The 18,742-nt window shown below is 36.2% G+C and overlaps 2 protein-coding genes across 4 annotated transcripts in view; one reads left to right on the forward strand and one right to left on the reverse strand.

Moving 5' to 3' along the window:
• The window catches only part of LOC141430267 (retinol dehydrogenase 11-like), a 17,937-nt gene extending 6,251 nt beyond the window's left edge, over positions 1–11,686 (reverse strand). The window contains exons 1-5 of the mRNA XM_074090879.1: positions 11,068–11,686; positions 7,161–7,523; positions 4,686–4,807; positions 2,894–3,111; positions 492–607 (exon numbers count right to left, since the gene is read on the reverse strand). Coding sequence (XP_073946980.1) covers positions 492–607; positions 2,894–3,111; positions 4,686–4,807; positions 7,161–7,523; positions 11,068–11,185 — 937 coding nt within the window. The 5' untranslated portion in view covers positions 11,186–11,686. The remainder of the gene's footprint in view (positions 1–491; positions 608–2,893; positions 3,112–4,685; positions 4,808–7,160; positions 7,524–11,067) is intronic.
• LOC141430237 (retinol dehydrogenase 13-like) lies at positions 6,766–17,425 on the forward strand. Of its 3 annotated transcripts, none has more exons than XM_074090859.1 (6): positions 6,766–6,789; positions 13,570–13,711; positions 13,856–14,218; positions 15,598–15,719; positions 16,579–16,796; positions 16,951–17,425. In XM_074090859.1, the coding sequence occupies exons 2-6, from the start codon at positions 13,594–13,596 to the stop codon at positions 17,090–17,092; spliced, it is 963 nt and encodes a 320-aa protein (XP_073946960.1). In that variant the 5' UTR covers positions 6,766–6,789; positions 13,570–13,593; the 3' UTR covers positions 17,093–17,425. The 3 variants fall into 3 exon arrangements, with proteins under 3 accessions (XP_073946960.1, XP_073946953.1, XP_073946945.1); XM_074090852.1 differs by lacking the exon at positions 6,766–6,789 and adding an exon at positions 12,740–12,959; XM_074090844.1 differs by lacking the exon at positions 6,766–6,789 and adding an exon at positions 13,099–13,365.
• The last annotated feature ends 1,317 nt before the right edge of the window (positions 17,426–18,742 follow it).

The raw sequence follows: 18,742 nt of genomic DNA on the forward strand, positions 1-18,742 counted from the left end.
ATTAGGACGACCAGATGGTCTAGTGGTTAGAGAACCTGACTACGAAGCTTGAGGTCCCGGGTTCGATTCCCTTGTCGGGGCAGATATTTGTATGAAAAATACGAATGTTTGTTCACGGGTCTTGGGTGTTTAATATGTATTTAAGAATGTATCTGTCTGTGGTATCTATATGTATATAATTATATTTATCCGTTGGTTAGTACCCATAACACAAGCTTTGCTAAGCTTAGGTACTTTGAGACTAGGTCCCGTGATATTTATTTATTATTTTATGGACTGGAGGAATAAGAAACGCATTAATTCATTCACAGAAATGTTTTTTTTTTCTCGCAATCGAAGTTAAAATAGAGTTTTCACCTCGAGACTAAAAGTCAATGTAAACCCTCGGATAAATAGACACCCTCGCTAAAGCTCGGGTGGCTAGCCACCTCGGGTAAATATTGGCTTATTTTAGTCCCATGATAAAAATATACTATTATATCCATCCTTACCGCTAAACAGACTGGAATCATCATGCAGCTTTAAGGCTTCTATGGTTAATCTCCACAGCTCGTTTGCGACATCATCATCTTGGCATTGTTTAGATGGCAGCGCTACAGCACAGTCGCTGAAAGTATGCAAATAGGTATACTTTAAATAACGAAAAAAACCCCCAATTCAAATCCGATGCGATGATATTTTCAGCCATTAATAAGGTAAGTACCTACCATGCCAAAAATGCGAAGTCACGAATCACGGACATTATTTTATTACTAGCTTTTGCCCGCGACTTCGCCCGTGTGGAATTCGGTCATCGCGCGCTGTTCCCTCGGGAAATGTGCATTTTTCCGCGATAAAAAGTATACAATGTACAAACACACACTCTTTCGCATTTATAATATTAGTAGTGTAGGAAATAAAGGTAGTGGACCCCAACAGTAATTCCTCTGCCAGAAAAAACTTTATAATTAGTACGATAAAGTATCAATAAATAAAAAGTTTTGTATAAATTTCCAAAGAATAATATTAATAGGATTTAAGTAAATACTCTAAATACCTAAAGTCTTAAATCATTAATCGGACAGACAGACAGACAGACAGACATGGCGAAACTATAAGGGTTCCGTTTTTGCCATTTTGGCTCCGGAACCCTAAAAGTCCAAAAAAGTAACGAGCGTATTAAAAACTAAACATATCGGGAGCAGTGTGTAGGGAGCGGGGTGTAAGCGGGATTTTTAGGATTCCGGAGCCAAAATAGCTAAAACGGAACCCTTATAGTTTCGCCATGTCTGTCTGTCTGTCCGTCCGCGGCTTGGCTCAGGGACTATCAGAGAAAACTGTAATTTTGCACGGATATATAATATATGAAATATGCCGGCAAAATGGTACAATAAAAAAATTTAAAAAAAAAATTTTTGTTTAGTTAAGTAGGTATAGACGTAAAGTGGGGGTGACTTTTTTTTCTCATCAAACCCTGTAGTGTGGGGTATCGTTGGATAGGTCTTTTAAAACAATTAGGGGTTGGCATAAACGATTTTTCGATTCAGTGATTTGTTTGCGAAATATTCAACTTTATAGTGCAAATTTTCATTAAAATCGAGCGTCCCCCCCCCCCCTCTAAAATCTAAACCGATGGGTGGAAATTTAAAAAAAAAATTGAATGGTAGTAAGTATATCAAACTTTCAAGGAAAACTATAACGGCTAAGTTTGCTTGAGAATTATTAGTAGTTTAAGAGTTAATAGCAGCCTAAGGTATAAAATACGAATTAAACTTGTAAGATTTCGTATAAAACACGAAATCCTTAGAAAAATATTACTTAATTTTTTCGTACTTAATGGCTACAGAATCCTATTTTAGGTGTGTCCGACACGCCCTTGGCCGGTTTTTATATTTTGGATGTACGTAACTACTTAGTATATATTTAAAAAGAAATCAGGCTGAGAAATTTACCACTCTCCGTTTTTAATAGTTCTAAAATACATGAATTTGTGTAAGTATGCATTTTTTTTGGATTTTGTTACCCACTCCGCCAAATTACATTATAAGATCATATAAGAAGAAAAAAAACCGGCCAAGAGCGTGTCGGACACGCCCAAAATAAGGTTCCGTAGCCATTACGAAAAAATTAAGTTATATTTTTCTAAGGATTTCATATTTTATAGGTACGGAATCTTCCAAGTTTAGGTATATTTTATACCTTGGGCTGCTATTTACTCATAAACTACTAATAATTCTCAAGCAAACTTAGCCGTTATAGTTTTCCGGTTTCGGTTTAGATTTTAGAGGGGGGGGGGGGACGCTCGACTATAATGATAATTTGCACTTTAATGTTGAATATTTCGCAAAGAAATAACTGAATCGAAAAATCGTTTTAGCAACCCCGTAATGGTTTTAAAAGACCTATCCAACGATACCCTACACTAAAATATTCTCCTGTTTAACAAAAGTTTTAGATTTTTTTATAATATCACATACTGATACAAATGACTTATTTGGTAAAATAATTTTGGACAGATTAATTACTCGGTTCCATGTATAAACAGATATGTATTTTTACGTATAAATATACCTAACTTACTTATTAGGAGTGTTTTTTTGATAGATATTTATATGTTAATTTCGGCTCATACTATACAATAACCAAGCAAAATTTTAAATTTAAATGAATGCATGGGTCTCCATACAACAACTTGATTCATTTCCTACACTATAATATAAGTACCTACCTACGATTGTGAACACCGTTACTATAAACGTTTGATAGTAAGTAGGGCTTAGTACTTATTATTTCAAAATGTACCTACCCAATAGTAGAGTCATTACAGCAATTACTTGCCTGGACATTTTAAGAAAATTTTAGTAGGTACTTAGGCTATTTAGTCACGCTTCTGACTGACCAATCGATACTCAACCTGTAGTAGAGACCAGAGTCCGTGGCGCAGGCCGGGTCCACAGCGCAGTGGATCGTGGTCTGCGCGCCGCAACGGGGCGACTTCAGGAACCAGCTCAACAAGTTGTCAAACAGCCACGTCGTGCACCGCAGGAAATTGTCGCTGAAATGCCTTGCGATGCCCGTGCTGATAACCCCCGGGTGCAAGCTGTACGTAGTCACGTTGTCGATATTGTGCTCCTGGTGACCAATACAATATGTACACGGGTAAGTACGAGTACATCTTTAAAATACTACTCGACCAAAAGCGGCACAAAATACTTATACTATGAGAATAGTGTTGAATTTGGAATACGAGTACTTAATTACTTAATCTAGGTATTCAACTTGGTCGAACATTTACAAGGTAGTAAAAAAACGGGTACGTATTTGGATATCGAAATTTAAAATATCTAAGGTTAAAACGTCGACGGTCAAAATATCTGAAATCAGAATGTCGAACGGTCATAAGGTCGAAAGTATAAATTATCGAATGCTTAAATTACGAAAAGCCTAATATCAAAAACGACGGATAAAATATCAAAAATTTAAATTTCGAACGATTCTAAGGTCGAAATTCGTAATATCGAATGTCTATAATACCGAAGGGTACAATAGTCGATTACTGATACGAAATTATACCTAAAGTGCCTAAACTAATCTAAAAATTAGGTGCGACGACGAGTGCAGCCAGGAGGAGCGGTTAGGTTCAACCGTGACCAAAACAAGCACGAGCCGAGCGAGCGAAGCGAGCGTGCCGCGGCAGCGGCCGGCAAGTGCCAGAATAGAGTTCTATGCATTTTTCTTGATATTAAGATACTTCGTTATTTCAATTTTCGATATTTTAATATTTGGTTTTTTGACGGTTGATATTTTGTGTTTCGTTATTAACATTTATCGATCATTCGGTTGTAGATATTTTGAACTTTCGATATTTTAGCCGTTCGATATTTCGGCTTTAGGAATTCCAGGCGTCGATATAATGATAGTAGATATTTAGATCATTCAATGTTTTGGCCGTTGACGTTTTAACTTTAGATATTTTAAATTTCGATATTCAAATACGTGCCCAAAAAACACTATACCAACAACGTGAAGTCATAAATTTTTAATTTAAGCTTCAAAATAACAGGTGTGGTATTTTCGTATCATAATTATACGTTATACCTATAAAAAACACGATGTCTTGATTATATTTAACTCTTACAATAAGACTGGTTTTGACCTTTCCAAACCTGAGTTTCTGCATTCGCGTCTTTTCCAGTATGTAAAGTGGTGTCGGCGAGCACAAAGTCTTCATAAAAGATTTTTAGGTACGTTTTAATATACTGTGTTAATTAAGTAACTTTTACAAAGTAAGTATTAAAGCCATTTCCATTAGGTACATTTAATGTAGGTACCTACTCTACTAGTTAAATATTCTCTGCCGGGATCGTGGACTTGTGTTCTGAGTTATTGGACAGGGTGCCTAAGCCTAACTGCGTTTCCTCGTTGTATGGCAATGCCAATATGTTGGGAAGGCAAAGGCAGGGGGAAAGAAAGAGCCTGCCCTTTAACCTGTGGAACGGACAAGCTCATTTTTTAATTAAAATCTTTTAAGGGTTTCGGGTTCCCACGGCACGGCACAAGTTTCAACAGCAAAATTAAGGCGCAAATATAATATAAAAAAAAACTTAATTCTGAAGATCCTTAACATATCCAAATATGGGACATTCACATTACCATTCCATTCCACAGACCCAGAGAAGATTTATATTAGTTAAAATTATACTCACGCGTAATTTTCTTGCAAGTGCTCGCGAAAACAACACTTCTGCTGTCTTACTCCGACCGTACGCAGACAATGGGTTGTAAGTCGTCCTTTGGAAATTAATATCGTTTAAATCGAGATCGCAATCTGAAAATTTTAAAAGTGATTATCTCAGAGTACCTAAACGGAAATTATTCTTTTACACAGAATAAGGTAACGGCGCCTATTACCGTGGTACTTAAGGAAGTTTTCAAATGAGTCCCAAAAATTAAGGGTATCAAAGCTCCTTAACAAACGAGAATATTTTTTTTATTTAAGAGCGTTTATTGAACTTTCAGTGTCTTAACTTTTTGGGCTCGTTTTAGTTATTAGTATTTGATAAAATAATTATTGAAATCAAAATACCCAAATCTTCTTTTACCGTGGTAATGGACAGGCTGTGATTCCATTACCGCGAATTGAGCTTCTATTACCGAGGGTATAAAAAAACGGCAATTTTCTACAATCGGTAAAAGGAACCCGACACATGTTTTGGAACTTAATACCGAGGGATTAAAAAAAGGTAATGGCTTTGGTTCTGTACACCAAATATTTTTTGAGAAAATTTAAATAAAAAAGTAATGTATGATTCGAATAGTGTATCCAGCCCATTGTATTTTATTATGCTTATGCCACCAGTTATAGTTTGATGTATGCATGCTGAGTAAAAGTCAAAACTTTATCAAAAAAAACTGTACTTACGGTACCCTAAATGTGAATTATTTTAACAGAAAAATAAAATGTCACTAGGTACTTCTTTAAGAACCCTATTACCGACCCAAAGACAATTGAATGGGTCGGTAATAGATTCCCAAACATTCTATTACCGAGGGTTATGCGATCTTTGCGGTGAAGGAAAACATCGTGAGGAAACCTGCACAAACCTGCGAAGCAATTCAATGGTGTGTGTGAAGTTCCCAATCCGCACTGGGCCCGCGTGGGAACTATGGCCCAAGCCCTCTCATTCTGAGGGGAGGCCTGTGCCCTGCAGTGGGACGTATATAGGCTGGGATGATGATGATGATGATGCGATCATACCATCGTTAATTGGCTTAATTTGGAGTAATGTAAAATCTAATTCCGACCTATAAAAACTATAGGATAGAGTTGTGTTTGAATTACAAATCAAATATACTTATTACATCCTTGGCATATAACCAAAATTACATAACTGGTAAGTAAATATAAAATTTCATCGCAATATTTAAACATCTTGGCAAAATAACGGTTTCTATAGAAACTACAAATTCAGTATTGAAGTTTTTGCTGAAAATTAAGAGTTTGTTAATACTTTTCATACCACGGAAATATTTTTTTAAAAGCGTGAATAGATCGAGATTGGAATAACTGTAACAAATTATATAAACGATAATTTATACCAAAAATAAAGCTTGAAGAACCAAAACTACCACTTTTACTATTACCGTGATATACCACGGTATTACAATCAACAGTTAAAAATGGCGCCTATCGCCGCTGTATTTTATTTACCATTTTAATCGTATTTCCGGGCCAAAAACTATACAAAAAGTATTCAGAACTCGTACGAAAAACTATAAAAAGCCATTTAAAAACCATAACATTAGTTCATTTCCATAAATATTTTGTAGAACACTAAATAAGATTCGAGTCTGCTTGTATGTGGTGTCACGCGTTAGTATGGCAAATCCTCTTCCGTCGGTGCCATTTCGGAAAATCACGAATTGCGAGATCTTTGATTCATTCACATACACTAGCGCTAATAGATCCGTGAGTCGACTAAATAAGCTTTTATCTTGTAAAATATATTTTTTAAGAAATCTATCGGTTTGATTATAAAATGCGTATTTTAAATTGGCGCGGAGATGGCCGTCTATTTCGATACCCCCGGTAATAGGCGCCGTTACCTTAATAACCACATTCGGAAACCAGAAATAAATTTTGAAACGTCTATCTGTGGTAAAGATACCATTAATTACGGAATGCTGATAACTTTGTCGTATCTTATTATTATACTTAGAACTCCTTACTAATACTCCCGCCTAGATAAGTACCTAGTTTATTGAATTGACGGTCTTCTGCCTAGCATTTGTCAGGGGGACGTACAGAATGTGAGTTGTCATTTTTTTACAATTTATAGTAAACTATTAGCTTATGCCCGCGACTTCGTCTGTGCGGACCTAGGTTATCGCGCGGTGGCGCCCTTTACTGGAATAAAAAGTATCCTATGTTGACACTTGGGGCTTAAACTATCTCTTTACCAAATTTCATCAAAATCGGTTCAGCGGTTTCGACGTGAAAGCGTAACAGACAGACAGAGTTACTTTCGCATTTATAATAATAATAATAATGGTATGGATCAAAAACCATAAATAGTAAAGCGATAGACGTGGCCGGCCGGGCAAAGGTCGCTCATTTCTGTGTAACATTGTGGGCCGGACGCAGTAGCAGCCATCAATTGTTTTGATTATGGAAGCCTTACATGTGTGTAATCTTGAGGCTACGAAGACAATCCTGGCAGGGCCGCTCTCCGCTAGCCGTGGCAGCAACATTAGCGATAGAAGAGCATGTCCGAAATAGTTAGTCGCCATGTGCATCTCGAAGCCATCCTCAGTTCTTCCTTCCGGGCACATCATGACACCCGCATTATTTATTAGGATGTGAATCGTTGCTTCCCTGTCTAGAATGCGGCCAGCAAAATTCCTCACAGACTGTAAGTTGGATAGCTCTATTTGCTCTACCACCAGGCTTCCTCTTTCTTCTTCTGCTTCTGTACTTTTTTCTATCTTTAATTTGGCTATCTCAGCTTTCTTGATGTCCCGACAAGCCATGATGACGCGTGCTCCTACGAAAAAATTCATTGCTTAAAAACAAAAACCTTCTTACAATATATCTACCTACCTACACTTAAGTATCTCTTATGGAAGCATTTCTTACGTACGGCTCCTCCCTCCACATTATCGTAGTTCTGCGGAGTCTCGTAGTCAAGAAATATCTCGGTGGCACCAAGGTTACGGTCAAGCATGGGTACAGTCACGATCTTTAATTTGGGACAATCAATGTACTTAAAATATCTGTCATCTTGTTTACCTACATGACAAATCAAACATATTTTTTTTCAATATTTTAATGATTTGAAAGGAATGTGACGCAATCTAATAGAATTAAATGTTTGTTAATAACTAATAACGTCATAACATTCATCGTCATAACGTCATTTGTTAATAACGTCATAACAAGTTTTGAGTTAAGTAATTATCAATCGAAAACCTGTACCCATATCTGGGTGCACTCCACGCAGATATTTAATTAATTACATGTACCTACAGACGACACCTAATGAGGTAGTAGGTAGGTAGGTTTAGGTACGTAGGTACCTACGTATAAATTATATTACAATATGTAGGTACTTCTAAAACTTTATTTAAAAACTATAAGGGTTCCGTTTTCTATCCCGCAAGAAATTTAAAAAATCCCATGCGTCTCTATGATCCTAAATAAAGGATCTTCTGCCATCTGCCAAGTATCAAGTCTTTATATTAATTAATAACAGCTACAGTAGTCAGTTGAGTACAACCTGATCCTTTTTAGGGTTCCATAGCCAATGACAAAACGGAACCCTTATGTTATTATATGTATATTTATTTTTGCGTCGGGGGTTAAAAACCGTTGCTACCACACAAAAACCACGGACAGGATTATGTGTAGGGGAGGCTGGGGTCAATTGGAACGTTTTTGATAAAATTGAGTATTCTACCCTCATTTCTTACCAAACTGGTTTCTTGAATGGTGTCAGTTATAGTCAAGTTATCTAGCTATATGGTAAAAAGTTTGATTTGACTTCATGAGCTACTAATAAATAGTTAGAAGAATTTTAGAAAATCACGGTAAACGTTTCAAATGACCCCAGGGTTGGGTCAAATGAAACAAAGGTGGGGGGGTAGTTGAAACAAAAAGAACAATATATGTATTTACTACAATGATTATCATTAAGAACTTCATAACTTTAGAATCATATCAACCAAAGCCAATCTTTGAATTTAACATAATTATAATACACCTACCCCAGCCTAACTTATCATTTAGGACTGTATTATTTCAGTATTGAGATCGACTTACTACAATACAATACAATACAAATATCCTTTATTGCACACCAGATATCAGTACAAAAAAACTACATATTACTAATTTAATCAACACTTATAAGAGTTTCTCATACAAAATATAACACTTTTTTAGTAGGTATCTAACAATAGTAATCATACATAAGATAAATTTGGCAAATGACAAGATAGGTATAAATAATGGACAAAATATTGCTAACATAAGGAAAAAACGTATAGGAACATATCAGATCAACACCATATTATTCCGCCGCTTGCCTACACGTTTTACGCTTGTTTAAAGGAATATCTTCGGTTTGTATTGTACAAATTCAGGTAGCATTCGCCACGATTAGTAGTTTTTTTTGCGGTTTCGAGGCATCTGAAAAAATAAAATATGTACAATAAACATCGCATACTCAAAAAAAGGTACAGGGGTCAATTGAAACATGTTTCAATTGCCACCAAATTTTTTGTTTCAATCGCCCCATCAACCTCTCTGCAAATATTAAATTACGTAAAAAAAAACGGAACACCGTAGGCTTACACAAATCGCTTTATTTTAGACTACAATACTTATAGATTATAGAAGTTTAGGAAAATGGAACATACTACTCATGGTTATCAATCAATAAAGAATAAAAAAACATGAAAAATACTTACTTTTTGGGTCAAAAAAGTAATACGGTCACTTAAAACTGTCCAACGAGCTTGGAGCCGCGACGCGCTCTGCCGACAGGTTTGTACAGGTTTGCCGATCTCCTCGCCCCTTGGACCCCTACCGCTAAGACTATCCGTCTCGGAGTTATTTGACTTGTTTCAAATGACCCGCGTTTCAATTGACCCCAGCCTCCCCTAGTAGGTAATTACGGCGATACTTAGTGGTAAAATAAAATATGGGAAAACAATTTTTTTAGGGACTCCTATAGACGTTAAAGGGGGTGATTTTATTCCTCGGAACCTTTCCTTATAGTTTCGCCATGCCCGTCCGTCTGTCTGTAAGTTCGTTCGCGGATTAACATAGTGCTAAAAACGCTCAATATTAGACATTTAGACATTTCACACACACACACACAGACACACAAACATCACGCCTGTACTCTCAAATGGGGTAGGCAGAGCACACGAAACGTTACCGCTTCGGAGCCACTTTTAGCAATTTTTAGGGCTCCGGAGCCAAAATGGCAAAAACGGAACCCTTATAGTTTCACCATATCTGTCTGTCTGTCTGTACGCCCGTCCGCGGCTTTGCTTAGGGACTAGCAATGCTAGAAAGCTGTAATTTTGCACGGATATTATGTCAACGATGCCGACAAAATGGTACCATAAAAAACAAAAAAAATTTTTTAGGGTACCTCCCATAGACGTAAAGTGGGGGTTATTTTTTTCTAATCTAACCCTGTAGTGTGGGGTATCGTTGGATAGGTCTTTTAATGCCATTAAGGGGTTGCTAAAACGATTTTTCGATTCAGTTATTTCTTTGCGAAATATTTATTATTCAGGGATTTGATTGCGAAATATTCAACATTAAAGTGCAAATTTTCATTATAATCGAATGTCCCCCCCCCTCTAAAATATAAACCAGTGGGAGGAAAAATTTGAAAAAATTCAGGATGGTAGTAAGTGTATCAAACTTTCATGGAAAACTATAACGGCTAAACGGGAAAACTATAAAGGCTTGAGTTAATAGTAAATAGCAGCCTAGGTATAAAATATATCTAAACTTGGAAGATTCCATATAAAATACGAAATCCTTAAAAGTACATTACTTAATTTTAGGCTACGGAACCCTTCGGGCGTGTCCGACACGCTCTTGGCCGTTTTTTTTGTTTTTGTTTTAAGCTTAACAAAAACGGTACAATAGTGACAGGTTGGTGGTTGGTTGGTTAGCCTTTTCAATTAACATAAATTCCGACAAAGCTGAATTTTGGTGGAGACCTTGGGTACATCATTAGGGGTAAAGTGTCAAAAGACCCCATTGATCCCATGTGTGCTAAAAAAGTTACCTATTCGGAGTCAAAGGTCAAAATTTGAGGCTTTTTTTTCGAAAATGGTAAGTTTTATCGAAAAGTAGCCTTGCCAAAAATTATAGATCTTAAAGTTATCTACAAAAATGGTTCTTTCCTTTTTTTCTTAGAAAGTTCGAAAACATATTCGTATCGTACTGTCCCCTTCGCTCTCGTATTAAACAGTACTAGTGTCAGAGAGACCGAACGACACGAACTTCGATTTTCGAATTTCGTAGTAGTCCTGCTGCAGTGTGCTCTTCCTCGTTCCACTCACCTCGTAGATATAAATCAAGCACCGTCTCCCTCCCGATTCCAGCATTTCCGCCCGTGACTATTGCAGTGATCCCTGAGAGCCGTCTCTTGCATTTACTCCAACCACTTAAGTAGTCCATCACTATGTTTTAACTTCAAAGTCAAGATAGGCAGGTTATAATACCTTCGCTTGGCTAATTGTCGGCCAGTAGGTTCCTATGTTAAGCTTATTTACCACTCCATTAATATAGTAACTAAATAATGCTAGATATTATAGTACTGAACGTTTTACTCGTCTGATATTATCAAAAGATACAAATGAGCCTTTGACAGGGAGGTTGCGACTACTTACAGACACCTCAAAGCGATGACTAATTTGCGACGAAGGTCAACTTGATTTTCGGTTTCGTGTGAATGTCGTACGTACCGCGTATCTATTTGACTTATTAAGTATAAGAAGTGTTAATGCTGCGCTTTCAACTCAGTCTATATATTACTGCTTTAAAGCTCTCCATGGATTAGGGATCCTTTGGATTAGTGATGATTATGTAGGTACTTAGGTAGAGTATTTCGTTCTCAGTGCTAAAAAGTTTCTTGCAACGACAAAGGAGCGTCCACTTGACGACGTAACACAAAAGAGACTAAATTTACTACTTCTCCCCCTCCACAGGTTGACTTAGAAGAAAATACTAACTTAACTACTTCTACTTAAATGACGCAACGCATAGCCCATTTCTCTATAGGTAGGTACTAATACTCTTTGGCATAGCCGTGCATTACATTGGCTTCAATCAATGCCTGTGCCTTGAGGGCTAGGTAACGAAATTCGAAAATCGAAGTTCGCATCGTACCGTCCCACTCACTCGTATTAAATACAAGATCGCAAGATACAACGTTCGAATTTTGCACTTCATAGTAATAAAACCTAGTACCGCCTAAAAATGTCTCTATTTTGCTGTTTTGGTACTTACATATGTAGGTACCAAAACAGCAAAAACAGAACCCTTATTAGTTTCATCATCTCTGTCCGTTCATCCGTCTGTCTGTCTGTCTGGCTTATTTGAACATCTGGTTGTTTTACTTTTTACTAGTAGCGTAGCAGTGCTGCCTCCTTAGATATTTTTTTAACCCTATCACTACGCGATTTTTTTTTAAATAAAAACAGCGAATAAAAAGAATTTATTAATAAACTAATATCGAAAATACAAACTGAGACATGGATGCACAGAAAAACCAGAAAAAGAGACCAGCGCTGGGAATCGAACCCAGGTCCTCAGCAATCCGTGCTGCGTGCTATAACCCCTACACCACCGCTGGACAGGAATTTAGACACGAATTTTTCCTATGCATACATATCTCAGGTTGCTTATTTCTACTACGCTACTTATGCAGCAGCACTAGCGACATCTATGTTTTTCGCTCTCATCGAGAGACGTCACATTCTTTCGGAACCAACCGCTCACCCAGACAAGAGATGTCGCTACTAAGCAATCAAATTATGATTGGTTATTTGGAGTCTTTTTGTATTTTTTATTTCAACTCCAAATTTATCATTTAAATATATTCATTCTCCTTCTGTAGTCATTTTTTTCTTGAAATCGTACATTTAAATTCGAAAACGTTTAACCTAAAAAATACCTTACATGATTTTTTATCCTAAAAAATACCTTAAATATTTTTTACCCTGAACGCACCCGACTGTTAACGTTTTTGACATAATTAACTGTTTTAACTGTACATACGAAATCAGAGATTGAATCTAAGTTTTTTTACCGTTACTTCGTTACTTTCCCCCTTTGAGAAAGAGATGAGAGTTAATGCATATAATCATTGTAAAACCTAGTGTCAAAAACTACATATTCAAACTTTTAAAATTCATTAAGCACCAGCAAGTAGTGTGTGAACGTTCAACCGGTAAACAGGAATAAACTACTTTTTAAGTTTATCATAAATATTTAGGTGACGAAGGCCATGCCGTTTGGATTTGCCCTATCCAAGAACGTAACCACAGTACATTTTATATAGGGTTTATAACTAAAGAGCTATTGCTTAGATATTACAGACTTCAAAATTTTGGTAAAAGTAAACATACGAAATTGTTGTCGCAAGACAAACATGCAACGATGGCTGGCTTCACATAAATGCGAATGTGCGTATGTTCGCATGTTCCGCTTAAAGTACAAAGTACGCTATCATGATGAAATTTGGTATGGAGATAGTTTGGAACCCTGAGGACAGGATAGTTTTAATCCGGGAAAACTATAGATCCCGTGGGCGTACGATAAACAAATTCTTCACAAACAAATTTGTGCGGTACAAGGTAGTTTTCATGGTGCAATCAAAGATATTATTATGCAGCTATATTGCCTAGTAAACACTTATGCAATGCTCATAGTCATGTCTTCTTTACACCATCATGATGTCAAAGGCCTCCTCTTAAAGTGAATATGCTTGAGCTAATTTGTTAAATGTGGTCCCAGCCCCGTTTAGTTGCTGTCAGCAACACTTAAGTCTCTTTTTTTAGTTAACAGATAAAAGGTGTTGCAAGATGCCTTTCTTTAGTGGCCGCTGTTTGAGCACTGTGAAGCTGGTTGGCAAAACGGCTGTGATCACTGGATGCAACACTGGCATTGGGAAGGAAACAGCTCTCGACTTCTACAAGAGAGGTAGGTATATTATAATAAATTTTGTTTTGTTAAAGGTATTTACTACACACAATCACAAAATACATATATTAGCCTGGTCCAAACAAAGCAATAAATATATTGTTTTTATTAGAGTCCATTACAATAGCAACATTGTAATTACAGGAGCAAGAGTCATAATGGCCTGCAGAGATTTAGAAAAGGCAGCTGCTGCAAAATCTGAAATTGAAGAAAAATGTAAGGATCTCACTGATACAGGAAAACTTATAGTGGTCAAATGTGACTTAGCTTCCTTGAAGTCTGTACGTGAATGTGCACAGACAATACTGGATACAGAGCCACAAGTCAAGATCCTGGTGAACAATGCAGGTGTCATGATGTGTCCTAAGACCAAAACTGAAGATGGGTTTGAAATGCAGTTTGGAACCAACCACCTGGCTCACTTCTTATTGACAATGCTCCTCTTACCCCGAATAAGGAACAGTGCACCAGCACGAATTGTTACTGTCTCTTCAAAGGCACATACAAGTAGGTATTGTAAGCATAAGCACATGTTAGACCTAGGCTGCATGTGCATATACAAACAATTGTGATATTTTTTCTATCTTACCATATTTTCTTTATTACCTGCATGTTTCCTTGGTTAAGTATTTAAAAAAAATTATATCACACACATTAAATGTCAGTCAAATCTTGACTGAAATATTTTGGGTTCAAATTCTTTCTAATGCTCCAGTGTATTAGCTCCTGCCTACTTCATTGTTTGGGACATCCTGTATGGATATTGTTAGGCATTTATTAAAGAACTAACATAGATTAAGAATAACTAAGGTAAATGTATGAATGCTCAATGTGTTAATGTCCAATAGCTGACACCCAGGTGTCACCTCTATGGCTAATGACAAAGTTAATGATGGCAACTATTGGGACAGCAACAAGCACTCATTCATAGGTTTAACTTAACACTATACAGGTGGAAAAAAAATTTTATTGCTGTTTCGATTCCCGGGTGAGACAGGCAAAATTGAGATCTTTGAAAATGCAGTTTTGTTTCATTTTTAAAATAAAGGAATGTTTTCTTTCAGTACAATTAGCTAACTAAAGGATTTAAGGTAGTTTCCCTCCAGGGCCCATAGATTTATTCCACTCTGTATATGTATGTGATAAATAACCTCTGAAATAAAGTTTAATTTTATTTTATTCAAGTTCTAGCTTACATTTAAGTAGCTGATTTATAGCTTTCACAGAGGCCTTATAGTCGTAATTTAAATGTAAAGCATAGTTTATATAGAATTGGTACTGAACAAAGGACTCAAGTTGTCAATAAAACAAAGTATTTTGGTAACAACTAAATAAAGATTTATATTTATTTTTAATTAACTAGCAATATTAATTTGTCTTTGTGTGTAAAAAAATGACAATGGTCTTGTTTAATTTTTCTTTCATAATTGCCCAGTAATTTTTGATTGGTTGACACTGAGGACAATTTGGGAGATGCATCTTTTGAGTATGTTTTTTTTTATACCACTCCTAAACTTTGTTTGAATAGTGGCAGCTGGCTATATCAGGCCAAAATTTCACAGGCCTACGACAGGCCTAATAAGTCACGACGACTTTTAATGAAAGGTAAAACTCCTTTTCTGAAAGCACTCTTTCATGAATAAAACGGTTTCAGCATTTAAAGGTCAAAGTCTGTCGTCAAATTGCGAGTCTTTTTTTCGACATACTTAGTATGAATAAGTATTTTATTTATCCCTAATTATGTGCCAATTCTATATGAACTACCTATACTTTAATATCTTTTGTATTTCAAAATAGGTATAGCTCTCGAATATCTCTTACTGAAGTGAGCTGCTATGCCACTGACTCAACAAGGAATATCTATAATTATTCTTCAATATTTTCAGGATATGATATAAATTTTGATGACCTTAACTATGAGAAACGACCATATAGCGCTGCAGAAGCTTATTCGCAAAGTAAAATAGCAAATGTGCTGTTCTCGAAGCATTTGGCGGCAAAACTAAAGGTAATGATTTAACGCAACCTGCAAAATACGAGCGGCGTTCAAAAAAAGTGAGAATGAGTATGTTATAAACAACCAAAACAACTTTAATTAAATGTCATTTTATTTTTCGACAGTCACCTTTTAGCATAATACACTATATATTTTTTCTAAACTTAAAATTCCTATTTCAAAAAAAGGTCTCATCTTGACTACTCACAAAATCTTGTACCTACTGCAGCGACTACCACGTCGTTGTCTTCAAATTTCTGGCCTCTCAGGTATTCTTTTAATCTCGGAAATAGGTAGAAATCACTGGGGGCGAGATCTGGTGAATACGGAGGATGCTTAAGGATATCGAAACCAGCATCACGAATTGCAGCCATTGCAACGGCGGACTTGTGTGCCGGGGCATTGTCCTGGTGGAACAGCACAACTTTTGAGAGTTTACCTCGCCGTTTTTCGCGGTCTAAATTCGGCGCACCAACGTGCGACTACGAACGAATACGAATACGGCCCGGAGGAGCATTAGACCCTAAAGTGTCCCGCAAATCTAAATTGACTTGGTCCGTAGCATTTTTTTTTTCAAACACAAGTATTTGATTACGGCGCGCAGTTCAATTTTCTCCATTTTCGCTACCGTACTCACAAAGAGTATAAGTACCTATGTAGAAACGTACTCAATTGCAAAGAAATTACCGTATTTTTTTTAAACAAAAGACAGTTTTTTTTTTTTCATAGCAATCAGCTAGATAGATTAGCTTTACCGGCCACTATTTAATTTCCTAATATTGAAAGAGTTTGCATCTGTTTCTCACTTTATATCGAACGGCCCTCGTAAATTGGTTAAATGTTGTGTGTAAATATTTTTAATTTTTAACAGGAACATGGTATTGAAGGAGTAAATTCGTACAGTTTACATCCGGGAGTGATCAAGACTGAACTAGGGCGTCATTTGGATGAGAGCTTGTTCCGAGGTGCTAGAACTATGATCGGGATCATGTTGGCCGCCTTCTTGAAGACTCCAGAACAAGGCGCACAAACAACCATTTATTGCTCAGTCGACGAAAAATGTGCAGGGGAAACGGGACTTTATTATAGGTGAAATGTAGAATGAATTTCCATCTTTAATTTAAATCTAGTTGCCTTTGATTGACATTGTTGGCTTTCAAGTTGTATGAAAGAACGTCATTCATTAGCATTTTGTGTAGTGGGATGTTTTTTTTATTAAAGCTTGTTTTTTCACATATTGCAGTGATTGTGTAGTCAAAGCTGCGTCAGCCAAAGCTCAAAATGATGAATATGCTGAAAGGCTTTGGAAGAATTCTATGGAGCTAGTTGGACTAAAGGATTACAATCCATTTACAGCAGAAGACCCTGGAGTGAAGACCAATTAGGTTTTCCATTCGATTGATCATAACACCATCAATGTATATCTAATGGTTACAATTAATAATTTATGTTACATACTTATTCAACATTAGTTAATTTAAATTAAATTTCTTTATTTATTTAAGTGGAATGGGGTAGTTTAACTTATCTTTAATTACAATACTAAATCAGAGGTAAGACAGGTGTAGACCCATTATTTATTCCCTGATAAAAATCCTCCTGTGACAGGTGCGCCATCAGAAGGCTTTGCAGTGTAAACCTTGTGTTTAATTTTAATGTAGGTAAGGGAACTAAAAGAATTTCTTTGCTCACCCGCGACCTTATGATAGCTAAGTTTATGCAAAATATGCTTGTTCATGCAGTACAGTTCCTCCACCTCCACATTGTAAGAACACACAAATCACACAAACCCATGTATCACCACCACCACACTACACTGACGCCTTTCGAACTCAACCAGAGTTCATCTTCAGAGCAACACAACCGTACACCACCTATTGTACCTATAGTAATGCTATGCTATTTTATTTATGTTGCAATGTTCTTGTTACCTACTATAAGTACAAACTTAAGTGTACAACCATGTTTTATATTTATTTACAATGCATATGCTTGGTTGTCAATCACATATCCATAGAAAGTTTCTAAGTAGGTACTTATGAAAACTAATGTGGAAAACAACTAGTTATTGTTTGTGGTTTTTACACAATAAATTAATTTTGATCAAATCCATAATTGTTCAATAAGTTCATATTATTATTGTTATAGCTTTTGTATTTATAAAATTTGTATTTACAGAAACTTCACAAATATGTTAAAAATAATTTATATAAATAATAAAAATAAAATAAGTATATGAAATAAAAAATAATTATATGTATAAATAATAAATCATTAGGTATATTAATAATTATAACTTATGTTATTGTTTAAAAAATAAATGACTTAATAATAATAATAATCCAGGAATGATTATTATTTTCATCACACTTGCTCGTAAACAGTGTCGTAACATGAAGGCTACCTTGGTTGCAACCCCCCAAATAAAACCCTCGACCTTAATGTGCTTGTCATGAAACCCGTGGTCGGTAAATGAGTCATTGCGCGTACACATTTTCTTGCCATGAAGCCCAAGGTCGGTAAATGAGTCTGTGCCCGTACTGATGGCGCTGCGCATGGCGTAGCAGCAGGACCACATGGACCACCACATGCACACGCACGTTGCGGTGCATGCCGAGGGAGATTGAGGGCGACGTTGCCAAGAGCACAGCCTAAGGTGTCGCCAATATTTGGAACAATTATATTTTTTCTTTTACAAATATAAAATTTTACTTGCAAATGTGATGAAAAACATTGTATGTCGCACGGACGGTACTAGAATTACGAACATCGACTCATTAAAGCCCTCAGTCTTCGACTTCGGGCTTCTAATAGACTCTCGTTCGTAATTCCTTATTTACCGCCCTTAAGACACAATGTACTATTACGCAATCTTTATTTTACCCAACACCCGATTATTATTTCACTCATCATTAAACGGCTAAAGTACCATGAAATACCGTTTATAAATGGTGTATACATAAGTTTAACTTGAAGATTAAGTATGTGTGAGTACAGATTGGATAATAATAAAAAACCTAATAAAAATAAATCTT

The sequence above is a fragment of the Choristoneura fumiferana genome, chromosome Z, assembly GCF_025370935.1.
Source record: "Choristoneura fumiferana chromosome Z, NRCan_CFum_1, whole genome shotgun sequence".
Classification (NCBI taxonomy): Eukaryota; Metazoa; Arthropoda; class Insecta; order Lepidoptera; family Tortricidae; genus Choristoneura; species Choristoneura fumiferana.